The following is an 18,038-nucleotide window of genomic DNA, read 5'->3' on the forward strand; positions in this document are numbered from 1 at the left end:
CTCCGAATGTCATATATAATAAATATTTAGGTTAACATATCAATAAAATTTTCAACTTTAAACTTTTTCAAGTAGTATTTAACAAAGTAAAAGTTCATACAAGAAAACGTATGAGGAATTGATCTCACAAAAATTAAACATGTAACTAAAGGTACTATAAAAAATACTGAAGTTTATTTATCAAGTCTTTTATGTATATTATGATCAATACAGTCACTTTTCCTAACTAAATAAGCGGCAGGAGACTTTCAAACACAGTAATTTATTCCATTTAAAATTGTGCTCGGGTACTGAGAAGTTGATTTATTAAAACTGAAGGCCAATTCTCCCGGAATTACCCTGTAGTAGTAAGGACGTATGGAAGAAGTGAATCAATAGTCATTAGAACAGCAATTAACTATTCTCTTAAATATTTGATCATAGATTCTCCTTAGTTATCTAAACCATTCTCAAGAAATAATGTGTTGCTCTTAGGGTACATAACTCATGCATTGTTAGTCTGATACACGCTAAGTTGCTAGAGAAGCTCTATAACTCTCTAAAATTGCATTGCCCAACACAGTAATCATTAGCCACATGTCTATTTACATTAATTAAAATTTAATACAACTTGAGAAACTGGAATTCTCATACACTGCTAAAAGGATTATAAAATAGTGTAGTTGCTGTTGAAAACAGTATGGCAGTTCCTCAAAAGTTAAACACAGAGTTACCATATGACCCAGCAATTCTACTCCTAGGTATATGCCCAAGAGAAATGAAAACATAAGTCCACATGAAAACTTGTACATGAAATGTTTACTCACAATAGCCAAAAAGTGATAACCACCCACATGTCCACCAAATGATGAATGGATAAATAAGACGTGATATATCCAAACAATGAAATATTAATTTGGCCATAAAAGGAAATGAAGTAATGATATATGCTGCCACATGGATGAACCTCAAAAACTTTATGCTAAGTGAAAGGAGCCAGTTACAAAAGAATATTATATGATTCTATTTATATGACATATCCAGAATAGGCAAATCCACAGAGACAGAAAGTAGCTTAGTGGTTGCCTAGGGTTGAGGGGGGCAGGAGGTTTGGGGGAAAATGGGGAGTGACTGCTAAAGGGTATGGGTTTCCTTACAGGGTGATGAAAATGTTCTAAAATTGATTGTGGTGATGGCTGTACAACTCTGTAAATATGTTATGTGCTTATTCATGTCTCTCCAATAGACAGATGAAGACAGATCAAGAGGACAAGGACCTTTATCTTATTTATTTTTGTATTGCTAGAGCCTAGCACAGGTAGCTACACTGGTGATGGTAGTGGGAATATTATTATTACTACTACTAATAAATATTACTGGATATTTACTATTTGCCTGGCACTGTATTAAGAACTTAACAGAAATTGCCTCTTAGTCCTTACAAAAATCTTAAAAGATCAGTATTACCATCCTCATTCTACAGGTAATCAAACTGAGGCATACAGAAATTAAATAACTTGACACATAGCAGGCGGGAGTGTGAAGGTTTAAACCCAAGTGTTGCTGTTGCTAGTTGTCGTTGAGTGGATTCTGACTCATTGCAGCCCCATCTGTGCGGAGCAGAATTGCTCCATAGGCTTATAAAGGCTGTGACATTTCAGAAGCAGATTGTCAGGTCTATCTTCTGAGGCACCTCTATGTGGGTTAAAATCGCCAACCTTTCGGTTAGTAGTCGAGCACTTAACTGTTCTGCACCACCCAGGGATTCCTAAACCCAGCTAGTGTTGCTGCAAATCCTACATTTTTTTTCTTCTTAATAATATTTTATTGTGTTTTAGGTGAAGGTTTACACAGAAAACCAGGTTTCCATTTAACAATTTTTATACAAATTGTTCTGTGCCCTTGGCTGTAATTTTTACGGTGTGTCAGCATTCTCATTACTTCCATTCTGTTTGTTCTGTTTCCACTGATCTAGCTTCCCTGCCTCTCCCTGCCTTCTCATCTTTGCTTCTGGGTAAATGTTGACCATTTGGTCTCGTACAGTTAAGGCTTAAGGGAGTACATTACTCATGGGTGATCTTGTTTATTTTATCAGCCAACTTATTATTTGGCTGAAAGGTGACCTGTAGAAATAACTTCAAATCCAAGTTCAAAGGTTATCTGGGCAAATCATAATTCTTAACCTCTAAGCTATAATGCCTACACATCTAATGAACATTTCCTGAAAAGACTAAATTACACTAATCAATTATCTCATAGTGCTGATAGACAGTGATGTGTTCAGAGGTCACTGAGGTGTGGGATTCTTTCCCTATATACTAAACCATGCTGCTCAGGTTCTTTGATACGTTATTTTCTCCACCTTAGACATCTCTACTACTTCTCACTGCTATTATCCCAATATTTGTCTTCAGCAGATCACCCCTTCTCACTTGCTGCAGGCTAGGAAACCAGATAAACAAGATGGCTAGAAAAAACCCCCACTGCTGTAGAGTTGATTCCGACTCACAGCGACCCTATAAGATATATGAGATGGCTAGAGGAATATATAAATCATTATAAAGCTTAATCATCGGGCTGTTGATAACAATCTCTCCTGCAGAATAAAGTACATAAGGTTTAACGACTGGCTTGGGATAGCTATTTTTGTTCAAGACCGGTTTTTATTTGTTAATTCCTATGTTCTAGAAAGTTGAAAATGGTCTCAAATCTACAGAAGTAGTCATCTATGTAAAATTAACACAGATTTACTTTGTTCTGGGATGTGGTAAGTTTACTATATTTAAAGTTTACTAAATGTATTATTCTAATAATATTGTGGCTAGATACAAATAAGACAGACAAAAATTACCTTGTACATCATTTTTACAATCTCCATGACTGTAAATGATTTTTCAAAGTTCTCATGAAATAATGTCAGAATTTGTTGTTCTCGAAGATTTCTGTGAGAAATGTATTGTAGAATTTTAGCTTCGGCATTATGGATTACTGGGCCATGTCCTGAATTAAAATTATAGATATTACTTGAATGAGATAAAAAATATTAAGTACAATCGAAGTTAATTTGCTCTATTTAAAAATAATTTTTATGATGTATTGAAAATGCAAGCATACTAAATATGCAACGAATATGAATTATTTAGAAAGATATACAGGTATAAGAGATTTCAAAATTAGGTACACTGGTAAAAAAAAATTAGAGAAGTACACCTATAAAATCTATATAAAATGTTACCATATACTTTAAAAAAATAAAACTTTAACAATAGAAATACAAAAAAATTAAAAATAGCAATAGAAATAATAACTTTAACAATAGTTAACTTTATACAATGCTTATACGTGTCAGGCATCACTCTTACTTTTTAATACATATTATTCTGACAATGATCCCCTGAAGTAGATCCTATTATTATCCCTTTTTTTACAGAAGAAATGGAGGCATAAAATTCAGAAATTTTGACAAACCAGATAAAGTTATACTGACATATACTTGCTTTTCAAGATGGTGCAAATATATTACATAAGTCTGCAGAAGAAATGTTTAAAATATCTGAGAATAAAACATCCTGATGTAGACTACTGTCATGGAAGGAGTATGGCTTTGGTTAGAATACAGACCATCACTTACTGGCTGTGTGGCCGCAAGTTCCTGGATCTCTATGAGCCTGTTTCTTCAGCTGTGCAATGATGACACCGCTGCTTGCTTCACAGAGTTTTTGCCAGGATGGTAGCTGCACACCCCCCTGCACAGTACCTCACAGGTGGCAAGCTTTACTACATGGTAGCTTACAGGTATCATTTACATATAAACTCCGTTATGGATTGAATTGTGTCCCCTCAAAACTGTGTATCAGCTTGGTTAGGCGATAATTCCCAGTATTCTGTGGCTGTCCTCCACTCTGTGATTTTAGTTTTATGTTAAAGAGGATTAGGGTGGGATTGTAACACCCTTACCACGTCATACCTATGATCCAATGTACAGGGAGTTTCTCTGGGGTGTGCCCTGAAGCACCTTTTCTCTCTCAAGAGATAAAAGGAAAGGGAAGCTAGCAGAGAGGGGGGACCTCATACCACCAAGAAAGTAGCACTGGGAACAGAGCATGTCCCTTGGACCCGGGGTTCCTGCACAGAGAAGCTCCTACTCAGGGGAGCTGATGAGAAGGCTGACAGAGAGAGAAAACATCCCCCTGGAGCTGATGCCCTGAGTTTGCACTTTTAGCCTACTTTACTGTGAGGAAATAAATTTGTTAAAGCCCTCCACTTGTGGTATTTCTGTTATAGCAGCACTAAATGACTAAGAGAAACTCCTACTGTGCTAATAAGCCATTCTGCTGGATTCACTAAAGCAAGCACTCTAAGGACCTTTTAGTAGGCAGCTCTCATTAGCCTAGCTTGAACGTGAGTGCATTGAACACCTACCCTCTTCTCTTTAAAAACAGCTGTCCACTTCCACTCCTTTCATGTCATAATATTAATCCAAATGCCCAGCTCCACTGTTTGTTTCCTGTCCCCTTAACAGTAGGAACTCATGAGAAAACGTGAGAGCACTGAAGACATTGTATTCACAGATTCTTCCATGGCTGTTTGGTTAGGAGAAAATTACAACTTGCAGACAAGTAACCCAAACCCTTTCTCCGTCTAGGTTCTCCTGTTGGGTCTTCTGTCCTTCATAGCTTTTAGGATGGAGGGGAGATTCAGATTGAAGAGCTGTTAGTAATATCTGAAATATTAATAGGAGGTTTCTTTATCTGGCAGATGGAAACAAATTATCTTTTTATAGTTGACACGACAGCTACTGATGATGTTTCAACAGCATGAATGAAGAAACTAAACCTTGGAGGTCAAATGCTACTCAAGGTGACAAAGTTGAAATGTGGTGCAAAGTGGAAATCAAATGAACAAAATTGAAAATTGCTTATTTAAAAATTTTTTGTTTCACTGTAAGATTATTCCCTTTAATAGTCAAGATTAGAACAGCTGTGGAGTTATTAAAAAAAAAAAAATCCCTATATCTTTGTAAAAAATTTTCTATGTAACTCTTGGTTTTCTTGAGACCAACAATCTTTGGGCAGCCATTTTAGACAAGCTGCTGGTTCAAGATAAGGCTAACCTGCCCCTTCAGTTGTCTTCCTTTTTAGGCAAGCTGCCGGGTTCTGTTCTGAAGTAAGAAAAATAAGAAACTAGGGTTGCCAGACCAGTTGAAAAGCAGATCTGGTCTGCCTGACATTTGCAAAACCATCAGCCCGTCCTCCGGGTGACCCCGGAACTTTTCTCCCACCGGATGGAACCAAACTTTAGTGGCCCAAGATTGGGGGAAGACTTTCAGAAGCGAAGGGTCTGAGCCTAAGAACCAGTTTCAGACCCCCTCCCCCCACTTCAGACTGAGCAAATGCAGACGACGGAACTGCCCCGGAACGCCTTTTCGGGCCGGACGAATCAATGACCTTGCTCCTTCCTGCCAGGACCCTTCCTCAGTTTTTGTCCCTAATAAGTAAGCTCTTTCAGCCATTGTTCGGGGAGCCATCTTGGTGACGAAAGTCCCAGTGTGCTTCTTTGCTTGGCCAACCAAATAAAGCTTCTTGCGCTTTCACCTGTTTCACGTCTCTATAGCTGTGTCGAGCAAGACTTTAGACCTCAGTAGCATTCTCTTTAATTACATTGCTAGAAAAGATTTAGTATACTTCAAAGAAGCAGTTTATGTGTATCTCTTCAAAGAAATAAAACACAAACAAAACACACACACAAATGCGCCAAAATGAACCTTTCTCATCATTTGACACAAATGGTTTGCTAGAAAAAATTACCTACCTGGATATATAATATTAGCTTTGATTTTCAGTAATTCTTTTAGGGAGTTCATGTAATCATAAAGGTCTTCAAATATAGTTGTTCCTTCCCCTAGGATGCAATCTCCAGAAAAGAGAGCATTTTCCTCTTCTAAAAGAAGAGCCATGTGGTCATCAGTGTGGCCAGGCGTGTAGATAACTCTGGTTGAAAGAAGAAATAGTAACAATTATCAGTTCCTAGGCTTAGAAGAAATTTTGAGAAATAAATTCTTCTCTATCCTTATTTTGGGATAAAATACAAATAAACCAAAAACCAAACACATTGCCGTCGAGTCAATTCCGACTCCTGGCAACCCTACTGGACAGAGTAGAACTGCCTCTTAGGGTTTCCAAGAAGTGCCTGGCGGATTTAAACTGCTGACCTTTCGGTCAGCAGCCGTAGGTCTTAACCACTAGGCCACCAGGGTTTCCCAAGATACAAATAAATGATGCCAAATGAGTTAAGAAACTCTTCCCCCCGCCCCCGTAGGGTAATGCTATTCAGCTATATGCATCCCCTCCCTAATGGAGTCAGCTTTGCTCTTCCCCGAAACATGCTGGGGATGAATTCGGGATAGACTCGGGCTAAGGTACGAGGCCGGGAGAGGCATGTCTGGGCCAGTGGCCAAGGCCAAAGAATGCCTTAGCAACAAGAAAGAAAACACCTGGGCCTGGACGTGAAGTCCCTGGGAACACTGACTGCCCAAGGACGTGGCAGAAAACGATGAGCCTTGGTCCCAGCTGGAATGGTACATAAACTTGGGTCCCTTGCCAGGTGGTTGCAGAAAATACTCCAGCCAGCCGCCACTGGAGAAAGCAGCTGCTTGCCTGTGTAAGTTTCCCTGAATAAACGTATGAATCTGGGAAGCGCTATGTGTCAGTTCTTCGGATTATCTGCCAGGACACATAGCGAGGGTCTTTCCTTGCTGGGGCTGTCCCTGGACACAAGCCCCCCACCCCGTGTGAAACCACTTATCATCAGAAAATTCTCCCCTTTAACTAAATCAAATGTCTTCCTTTGAAGTGCAAATTTAACACCCCTCCCCCTTATTTGTAGGAAACCCTGGTGGCATAGTGGTTAAGTGCTACAGCTGCTAACCAAAGGGTCCGCAGTTCGAATCCACCAGGCGCTCCATGGAAACTCTATGCGGCAGTTCTACTCTGTCCTATAGGGCTGCTATGAGTTGGAATCGACTCGACGGCACTGGGTTGGGTTCCCCCTTATTTTAAAAGTATTAAGCACTGATTGCATAAAGTTTGGAGAATACAAAAGTACTTAAAGGAGATAAAAATCACCAATCATTCCACCACCAAGAGGGCACTTTTATTACTGTAAAGAATATAATTTTTTCCATTCTTAACGCATATTTGTATTTTAAAAACAAAATTGTGATATTTATCCCTGATATCTAAAATTTTCACTTAATATATTATACTTTCCCCACATCATCAACTTTTTTCTAAAAGATGATTTTTAATGATTACATGTATTCCATCGTCTGAATGAATCATAATTTAGTTTCCTATTGCCGGACACTTATTTTCAGTTGCGCTCACTTTTTTTTTTTCACATTAGTAACACTGAGATGAATATCCTTAAAAATAGTGTTATTTGGATTTAGTGTGACACTTTGTTTTCCTAACGGGGTAGTTACTACATATACATATTAAAGTTGAAGCTTTCTGGTTATTAGACTCCATTGCTGTCACCTTTGGTTATACTGACTGCATTTTCTTTGTTCTTCTGTTTTTTTCTAGTGTTTGTAAGCTATATATACTTAACTAGATGTATATATTTAACTTCTGTCAATATTTGCTTTTCTTTAAAATGTGGATATGTTTCAAAGGGTTGCTGGGAAGTTCAAAGACAAGTTTTAAGGGCTTAACAGAGTAGCTGGCACAAACTTAATCACTAAAATGGTAAATGTTTTATTTTAGTAGCGGTTATCAAAAAGTTTCTTGCCTATTGTGTTCTGAAATTTCACAATGATGCGTCACGGCAGGAGTTTATCTTGCTGGGTCCTTTATTGGCCTTTTCAATCTGGATCATGTATCCTTCAGTTCTAGAAATTTTTCCTGAAGTTGTTCATTGATTATTTTCTCTCATCTGTTTTGTTTATTTACTAAAACTCCCTTAATTTTGTTAGAAATCGTAGACTCCTATCTTTTTTCTCCTATTTTCCATACTCTTGCTTTTTTTGTTGTATTTTCTGGGAGATTTTTTAAATCAACTTTACCTTCTAATGCGTGAGGTGCAGAAAGCAATGTGGCCTTTTGTTCTGAGTTCCTGAGAGCCAGACTACACCTGAGGCTAATGAAATGTGAACTGACCAGACCAAAAGAGACCACCTGGAGGCTTGATGCTAACTAAGCCTCACAATGTAAAGAGTGGTGGGGGGTGGGGGAAATGTGATGAGAAAAATTCAAGAATCAGAAGGGTTTCATATTTTTCAGTTGCAATATTGGAAACTAGAGGGTAATGGAATGTTGCATAACTTTTAACTTAGAATAAAAAACTCAGCCAAGCTTTAAGTTAAACGGAAAAAAAAAAAAAAAGACATTTTTAAATCTGTAAGGTCTCAAATATGTACCCTTTCTCAGGAGATGGGATCCACCAAAAAGACGGCGTATAAAGAAAGAAAGATATGAGGTTTAGGAAATAAGAGATCCAACGATGTTGAGAGGCAAAAGGTATCTCAGGGTGAGAATGAAGGGAATTCTGGGATGAGAGCAGTACTGGGCCTGGAGAAGAACCAATACAGACAGGAGAAAGGAAAGGAAAATAAGCATAGTTTATTACATATTCAGCTCTAAATAGTGTCTACAGCTATAGTAATGTAAGCACTGAAAGAAGATCTAACCAAAAAGATGACAATGGGAGTTTAGGGGATGAGAACGGTGCCGATATGCAGCAGAAAAAGAAAATCTAATCCCCATTCTTCCAGTGGGGAAATTAATAGACAATACCTAAAATGTAAAAATCAAGATGTAACAAGGAATAATCAAACAGTCCTTCAAGATTTCTTACTGTCTACTCTGCTCCATTTCTTTCTCCCCAGAGGCAGCCCGCTAGAAATGAAAGACTCAGTATTTTCATGGGGTAATTCTACCAAACATTTAAAGGTTGGATAATCTCACTACTACTTAAACTATTCCAGAACATAGAAGAAGAAAGAAAATTCATGAATCTCAAACCTGACAAAGGTTGCATGTAAAGAAAACTGCTACCCATTTCACTTACAAATACTGTTATGAAAATCTTGCCCAAGATATTAACTATCTAAAAGCATATTTAAAATAACATCATGACCAAATGAAGTTTCCTGAAGAATGCAAAGGTGTTTCAGTATTATAAAATCTCTGAAAATAATTCACCATATTAAGGAAACTACAAAGACAGCTAATAAGATCATCTCCTTAGACACTGAGAAGACGTTTGACAAAATTCATGTTTTCAATAATATTTAAAAAACTGAAATGACTATAACTCAGAAGGTTTTCTCCTTTGCTAAAGATATAAAAATCAATCAAATCCTTAATATTAAATATTGAAACAATAAAATCTTTTTAAAAAATCTGTTAAAAACATAATAGAGATAAGGTTCAAGAACATTAGATAGCAGTATAATGAGCAATCATATTGAAAGGCCAACGTCTAACATTAAAAACTACTATGCTTTTATGGTTTCCAATCATACACTTCATTGCAAATCACATTTGATGACTAATCTTATGAACAATCACACACAGAATGCATTATAACAAGCAGAACACCAAACTCTTCCCGGCTGAAGAAAACAGGGTTTCTTGAATCAGGGGATCAGAAATTCCAATTTTCCAGTCACCTGGATGGCTAATGCTTTAATTTGCATAAAACGGTGTTAAAATTCACTTCACATAGGCAACAGGAGAAAAGGAAATGACATCAGCAGTGCTTTGCTAAAGATCAGAGGAACTGCAGCTGTGGCCTTCCCATTCACCAGGTAGAGAATTTATCTAGTTCTGTCACTTTGGTGAGAGAGTAGACCTTATAAGGATGACTCTCTTAGAAAATTCTGGACAGTCAACAAAAGCTGTCAGATTGACTTTTCTTTTTTTTAATTTTTATTGTGCTTTAAGGGAAAGTTTACAAATCAAGTCAGTCTCTCACACAAAAACTTATATACACCTTGCTGCATACTCCCAATTGCTCTGCCCGTAATGAGACAGCCTGCTCCCTCCCTCCACTCTCTCTTTTCCTGTCCATTCCACCAGCTTCAAACCCCTCTACCCTCTCATCTCTCCTCCGGACAGGAGATGCCAACATAGTCTCAGGTGTCCACCTGATCCAAGAAGCTCACTCCTTACCAGCATCCCTCTCCATCCCAATGTCCAGTCTAATCCCTGTCTGAAGAGTTGGCTTTGGGAATGGGTCCTGTCCTGGGTCAACAGAAGGTCTGGTGGCCATGACCACCAGGGTCCTTTTAGTCTCAGTCAGACCATTAAGTCTGGTCTTTTTAGGAGAATTTGGGGTCTGCATCCCACTGCTCTCCTGCTCCCTCAGGGGTTCTCTGTTGTGTTCCCTGTCAGGGCACAGATTGACTTTTCTTTGAGAAATTAAACTTAGTTCGTAGAAAATTTCTGAAGGTTACATCTGGAATCAAATTATTACTGAAAAACCTTGCTAGCTGTCTACTTTTTTCCTCAAGGGTTCTTGGTGGGTATCAATCTCTGCCTCTATTGTATTATTATTATTATTATTTTCTTAATTGGCAGTACAAAGAATCAACTGGACATAGATTACTTAGGGATTCTGGCAGACTAACCTTCAATTCATAGAACTTTTGCTTAACAATCAGTCTTCATATTAATGTGTAAAACAACTGGCTTTTACTGATCTTATAAAAATGGAACCCTCACGTGTCTGTCAGTTTGTTGTACCATGGGGGCTTGTGTGTTGCTGTGATGCTGGAAGCTATGCCACCGGTATCCAGATACCAGCAGGGTCACCCATGGAGAACAGGTTTCAGCTGAGCTTCCAGACTAAGACAGACTAGAAAGAAGGATTCGGCAGTCTACTTCTGAAAAGCATTAGCCAGTGAAAACCTTATGAATAGCAGTGGAACACTGTCTGATATAGTGCTGGAAGATGAGCCCCCCAGGTTGAAGGCACTCAAAAGATGAGTGGGGAAAAGCTGTCTCCTCAAAGTAGAGTCGACCTTAATGACGTGGATGGAGCAAAGCTTCCGGGACCTTCATTTGCTGATGTGGCATGACTCAAAATGAGAAGAAACACCTGCAAACATCCACTAATAATTGGAACCTGGAATGTACGAAGTATGAATCTAGGAAAATTGGAAATCGTCAAAAATAAAATGGAACGCATAAACATCAATATCCTAGGCATTAGTGAGCTGAAATGGACTGGTATTGGCCATTTTGAATTGGACAATCATATAGTCTACTATGCTGGGAATGACAACTCGAAGAGGAATGGTGTTGCATTCATCATCAAAAAGAATGTTTCAAGATCAGTTAATATGACTATTATTAAAATTTACACACCAACCGCTAGGGCCAAAGATGAATAGAAGATTTTTATTAGCTGCTGCAGTCTGAAATTGATCGAACATGCAATCAAGATGCATTGATAATTACTGGCGATTGGAATGCGAAAGTTGGAAACAAAGAAGGATCAGCAGTTGGAAAATATAGCCTTGGTGATAGAAACAATGCCGGAGATCGAATGACAGAATTTTGCAAGACCAACGACTATCTTCATTGCAAATACTTTCTTTCACCAACATAAACAGCAACTATACACATGGGCCTCGCCAGATGGAACACACAGATATCAAATTGACTACATCTGTGGAAAGAGACGATGGAAAAGCTCAATATCATCAGTCAGAACAAGGCCAGGGGCCGACTGTGGAACAGACCATCAATTGCTCATATGCAAGTTCAAGCTGAAACTGAAGAAAATCAAAGCAACTCCATGAGAGCCAAAATATGACCTTGAGTATATCGCACCTGAATTTAGAGAACATCTCAAGAATAGATTTGATGCATTGAACACTAGTGACCAAAGACCAGACAAGTTGTGGAATGACATCAAGGATGTCATCCGTGAAGAAAGCAAGAGGTCACTGAAAAGACAGGAAAGAAAGAAAAGACCAAGATGGATGTCAGAGGAGACTCTGAAACTTGCTCTTGAGCGTTGAGCAGCTAAAGCAAAAGGAAGAATTGATGAAGTAAAAGAACTGAACAGAAGATTTCAAAGGGCCTCTCGAGAAGACAAAGTAAAGAATTATAATGACATGTGCCAAGAGCTGGAGATGGAAAACCGAAAGGGAAGAACACCCTCAGCGTTTCTCAAGCTGAAAGAACTGAAGAAAAAATTCAAGCCTCGAGTTGCAGTAGTGAAGGATTCCATGGGGAAAATATTAAACGACACAGGAAGCAGCAAAAGAAGATGGAAGGAATACACAGAGTCATTATACCAAAAAGAATTAGTTGATATTCAACCATTTCAAGAGGTGGCGTATGATCAGGAGCCGACGGTACTGAAAGAAGAAGTCCAAGCTGCTCTGAAGGCACTGGCGAAAAACAAGGCTCCAGGAATTGGTGGATATCAATTGAGATGTTTCAACAAACAGATACAGCACTGGAGGTGCTCACTCATCTATGCCAAGAAACATGGAAGACAGCTTCCTGGCCAACTGACTGGAAGAGATCCATATTTATGCCTATTCCCAAGAAAGGTGATCCAACCGAATGTGGAAATTATAGAACAGTATCATTAATATCACACGCAAGCAAATTTTGCTGAAGATCATTCAAAAATAGCTGTAGCAGTATATCGACAGGGAACTGCCAGAAATTCAGGCTGGTATCAGAAGAGGATGTGGAACCAGGGATATCATCGCTGATGTCAGATGGATCCTGGCTGAAAGCAGGGAATACCAGAAGGATGTTTACCTGTGTTTTACTGACTATGCAAAGGCATTTGACTGTGTGGATCATAACAAATATGGGTAACATTGCGAAGAATGAGAATTCCAGAACACTTGATTGTGCTCAGGAGGAACCTTTATATAGATCAAGAGGCAGTTGTTCAGACAGAACAAGGGGATACTGATTGGTTTAAAGTAAGGAAAGGTGTGCATCAGGGTTGTATTCTTTCACCATAACTATTTAACCTGTATGCTGAACAAATAATACGAGAAGCTGGACTATATGAAGAAGAACGGGGCATCAGGATTGGAGAAAGACTCATTAACAACCTGCATTATGCAGATGACACAACCTTGCTTGCTGCAAGTGAAGAGGAGGCCACAGCCTTCAGTATGGATTACACCTCAACATAAAGAAAACAAAAATCCTCACAACTGGACCAAGGAGCAACATCATGATAAAAGGAGAAAAGATTGAAGTTGTCAAGGATTTCATTTTACTTGGATCCACAATCAACTGCCATGGAAGCAGCAGTCAAGAAATCAAAAGACGCATTGCACTGGGCAAATCTGCTGCAAAGGACCTCTTCAAAGTGTTGAAGAGCTAAGATGTCACCCTGAAGACTAAGGGGCGCCTGACCCAAGCCATGGTATTTTCAATCACATCATATGAATGTGAAAGCTGGACAAAGAATAAGGAAGACCGAAAGAGTTGATGCCTTTGAATTGTGGTGTTGGCGAAGAATATTGAATATACCATGGACTGCCAAGAGAATGAACAAATCTGTCTTGGAAGAAGTGTGGCCAGAATGCTCCTTAGAGGCAAGGATGGCGAGACTGCGTCTTACATACTTTGGACATGTTGTCAGGAGGGATCAGTCCCTGGAGAAGGACATCATGCTTGGCAGAGTACAGGGTCAGTGGAAAAGAGGAAGACCCTCAACGAGGTGGATTGACACAGTGGCTACAACAACGAGCTCAAGCATAACAATTGTAAGGATGGCGCAGGACCAGGCAGTATTTTGTTCTGTTGTGCATAGGGTCACTATGAGTCGGAACTGACTCGATGGCACCTAACAACAACATAAAAATGGAAACTGAAAACTGCAGTTATCAGTAAATTAAATGTTCTATTTAGGTTTTCACATAATGAGAATTTATATTTGGAGAAGGGATTATTTACTAGTAACTGTATTTTAAAACTATGGTTCCTTGATTCTTTGTGTTGGTTTTCCCCATCTTTTTCTTTTATTTTGCTATTGTTGTTGAGAATGTACACAGCAAAACATACAATTCAACAGTTTCTACATGTACCATTTAGTTACACTGATTGCATTCTTTGAGTTGTGCAATCATTCTCACCCTCCTTTTCTGAGTTATTCCTCCCCATCAACATAAATTCATGGCACCCTAAGGTTTCTATCTAATCTTTCAAGTTGCTATTGCCAATTTGATCCCACATACATAGTTTTTAAAATAGCATAATGCTCAAGACAGACATCTTTTTTTTTTTTTTTTACTGGTTAAGCCTCCTTTGCTTTTAAGAAGGCTTCAGGGGATATTTTTGGTTTAAGGTTTAAAGATTATCTCAGGGCAATAGTTTCAGGGGTTCATCCAACCATCATCACTCCAGGAAGTCTCAAGTCTACGAGAATTTGAAATTCTGTTCTGCATTTTCTCCCATCTGATCGGGATTCTTCTACAGAAAATCTTTGATCAAAATGTTCAGTAATGGTAGCCAGGAACCATCAAGTTCTTCTGGTCTCATGGCAAAGGAGGCGGTTGTTCATGGAGGCAATTAGCCACACATTCCATTTCCTCCTCCTTTCTCTGTTGCTCCCGGGGGACAGAGACCAATTGTTGAACCTTGGATGGCTGCTTGCAAGCTTTTAAGACCTCAGGCACTACATATCAAACTACCACCACCCACTGCCTTGGAGTCGATTCCGACTCTTAGCGACCCTATAGGACAGAGTAGAACTGCCCCATAGTTTCCAAGGAGGGCCTGGCAGATTTGAGCTGCCAACCTCTTGGTTAGCAGCCGTAGCACTTAACTACTATGCCACCAGGGTTTCCGCATATCAAACTGGGAGGTAGAAAAGAAGCACTAAACATGCTACTAGGCCAATTAACTGGGATGTCACATGAAACCATGACCCTGAACCTCCAAAGCAGCCAAATCCTGAAGTTTTAGGCTGTACACAAGCAGCCTCAACAACTACTTTTTTTTTTTGTCACTGCTGTAAGTATCACACAACTTCTTCCAATTCAACTTTTGAACAGGTGTACAACTTATTAACAGAAATTACAATAATCAGCTATGCAACGCTACCCTCAATCAACACAATTTTTCCATCAGCACGAACCCCCTCCCACTGCTTCCCACCCCGGGTAACCGCTAATAAACTTTGGTCTTTATACTTTTGCCTTTTCTTTTCTTTTTGTATAAGTGAGGTCATACAATATTTGTCCTCTTCTGATTGACTTACATCACTCAGCATAATGTCTTCAAGCTCCATCCACAATGTAGCATGTACCAAGACTTCATTTTTCCTACTGGCTGAGTAGTATTCCACTGTATTACGTACCACATTTTGTTTATTCATTCATCTACTGATGCGCATTTATCTTTGTGAACAGTGCTGCAATGTACACTGGTGTACAGGTCTCTGTTTGAGTCTCTGCTTTCAAGTCTATTGGGCCCAAAATTTTTAAAATACATAGATTTCTATATTAAATTTCCTTAATCAGAATGTCTTAAAGCAAAAACTAAAGTTTTCCTTTGTTTCGCAAGCTACCCATTTTCTTTCCCCCAGGGTAACCAATGTTATCAGATTTCTTTTGTATCCTTCTCAAGATATTCTTCGCATAATTGAGCAGTATGCATGAATCTTCCTTTCCCCTTTTTTATAGCATGTACACATATACCCCCTTACTCCCCAGCTAAAGGATGTTTATTTACCTTAGAGTAGCTCCCTCAGTCGCAATCAAATCTCCATCTTTCAGATAAACATACTGGTGTTCTCCATTGCCTATAATTTCTTCTTTGTGAGGATTACGTGGAAGTTTTTTAATGCAATATGCAGTGTCTATTGACAAAACATGTAAAATATGTTAAGTCACACATTAAACGATAATTCAGTCTTTTAAGAGAGCAACCTTCATGAAGCTAACACCTATAAATGACTATAAAAAATACTATAAAACATGAAGTGGTTAAGAGCTTGGCTGCTAACCAAAAGGTCAGCAATTCAAGTCCTTGGATGCTGGATGCTCCTTGGAAACCCTATGGGGGCAGTTCTACTCTGTCCTATAGGGCCATCAAGAGTTAGAATTGACTCAATGGCAAAGGGTTTGGTTTCGGTTTTGTTAAGTGGACAGTTCAGCTAATCAAAGCGTTGAGTTCAGAAAAGGGAGACTCAACTGAGAAAAGATTCACAAATATGGTAGAAATTGAGGTGTGACTTAAAGGATGAGTAGGATGGAAAAGGTACAGAGAATGACCCAAGAGGCAAGAGGAACAGCATTAGGAAAGGCATAGAAATGAGAATGAACGTGGTATAGTGGAACAATATGACTATCACTCACCTAGGTCAAAATTCTGGCTGGGAAGAGTAGAAATAAAGCTGGATAGGTAAGATGAGCTCAGATCATGGAGGGCCTTAAATTGATTTTCACAGAATAGAGGAATTAAAACTTTACTGTGTAAATGGCCATTGCTCACGGTTGCATAAGATAATGAAATAGTGCTATTAAGTTAATCAGCATGGCAGCTGTGGGTAGGAAGACTGGAGCGGGTGATCAGGCCAACCTGGAGGGGAAGACTGCAATTAATTAGCTAGAAAATGCAAACCCAAACCCACTGCCATCGAATCAATTCAGACTTGTAGAGACCCCGAAGAGTTTCCGAGGCTATAAATCTCCGCGGAAGGAGACTGCCATATCTTTCTAATAAGCTAGAAGGTAATGAATATTGGGGACAGGGTGGTAGCATTGGAAATATGGAGGAGAAAAACTTTTCAGAGAAAAAGTACCAAGGCATAGAAATCTGGCTAGTATGAAGGATCAAGGAGATAGAAACACTGAAATAAATATAAAACAAAACAAATAATAGCAAAGAGCACCTGCCCTCCCCAACTCCAGACTCCATTGTTTTGTATCTTAGAGGCTGCAGCAAAATACAATATGCTCTTCTGGAACTGACGTTATGTCATTTTAATTATTCACTACAGAAGTTTTTTGTTTTTAATCTGTATAAATCTGTCTTTCAGTAAATAAGTGGAAGAGTATCATGTTTCTGGTCATGAGAGCTTTCCTAAACAATCATTTCAAAAGAAATCACAATTCTCTCAAAATAAGTCAGTTTTTAAAATTATGTGCAAATATGAAAACACATATCCTATTCACAATAGCAATTTCCAGGCGGAACAAACAATGGTGTGCTGAAAGCTATCATAAGAAAATAATAATAAAAAAGAAAATAATTTTTAGATAACAGCTATATTGGCATATAATTTACATATCATAAAGTTATCCCTTTAAGGGGATATTCACAGAATTGTACAGCCACCCCCACTATATAATTTTAGAACATTTCATCGCACCAGAAAGAAACCCCATACCCACACTCCCTGTTCCCTTCTTCCCCCAGCCCCTGGCAACCACCAATCTATTTCCCGTCTCTATCATGTAATTATTTTAACAGAAGCAAACCCTCAGTCATTTGTTAAGGTCTGAATAATGGATTACAACATCATTGCTAACGCTAATTATATTTAAGCTGATACAAACATGTAATATTGTTTATGTACAATAATCGCTAATAAAAATATATTCTAATTGAACAGCACAGAAGCAAATACTTTACTCCTGGGACTAAGGTATAAAATACTTGGCAAAGATCTGACTTCATTAGCAAAATAATTCCCAATTATCAGATAACAAAATATATTTTAAAAAATTTACTCAAACACAAAACAAAATACTCAAGTATCCTGAGGCTACATAATTTTCTTGGCCAGTAAAACTCTGGCTCTCCGTAAGCCACTAAATCAAAAACACCAAACCCGTCGCTGTCGAGTTGATTCTGACACACAGTGACCCTGTAGGACAGAGCAGAACTGCCCCACAGAGTTTCCGAGGAGCATCTGGTGGATTCGAACTGCTGACCTTTTGGTTACCAGCTGTAGCACTTAAACAGCATGCCACCAGGGTTTCCAAATTATACACTATGTTTTAATATTTTATAAGCAGATGCTTGGAAATGCTGTTTATAAGATTTGTATGAGAAGACAGA

General features: G+C 38.7%; 1 protein-coding gene across 5 annotated transcripts in view; it reads right to left on the reverse strand.

The window, feature by feature from the left end:
• LACTB2 (lactamase beta 2) overlaps window positions 1-18,038 on the reverse strand; it is a 67,143-nt gene that overhangs the window by 26,926 nt on the left and 22,179 nt on the right. For all 5 annotated transcript variants that reach the window (XR_010317777.1, XR_010317776.1, XR_002785187.2 and 2 more), the window contains exons 3-5: window positions 15,705-15,831; window positions 5,791-5,969; window positions 2,831-2,979 (exon numbers count right to left, since the gene is read on the reverse strand). Coding sequence is in view for 2 of the 5 variants with exons in the window: in XM_064267807.1 (XP_064123877.1) it covers window positions 2,831-2,979; window positions 5,791-5,969; window positions 15,705-15,831 (455 nt within the window). In the remaining 3 variants the exon portion in view is untranslated. The remainder of the gene's footprint in view (window positions 1-2,830; window positions 2,980-5,790; window positions 5,970-15,704; window positions 15,832-18,038) is intronic.

The sequence above is a fragment of the Loxodonta africana genome, chromosome 14 (genome assembly GCF_030014295.1).
Source record: "Loxodonta africana isolate mLoxAfr1 chromosome 14, mLoxAfr1.hap2, whole genome shotgun sequence".
Lineage (NCBI taxonomy): Eukaryota > Metazoa > Chordata > Mammalia > Proboscidea > Elephantidae > Loxodonta > Loxodonta africana.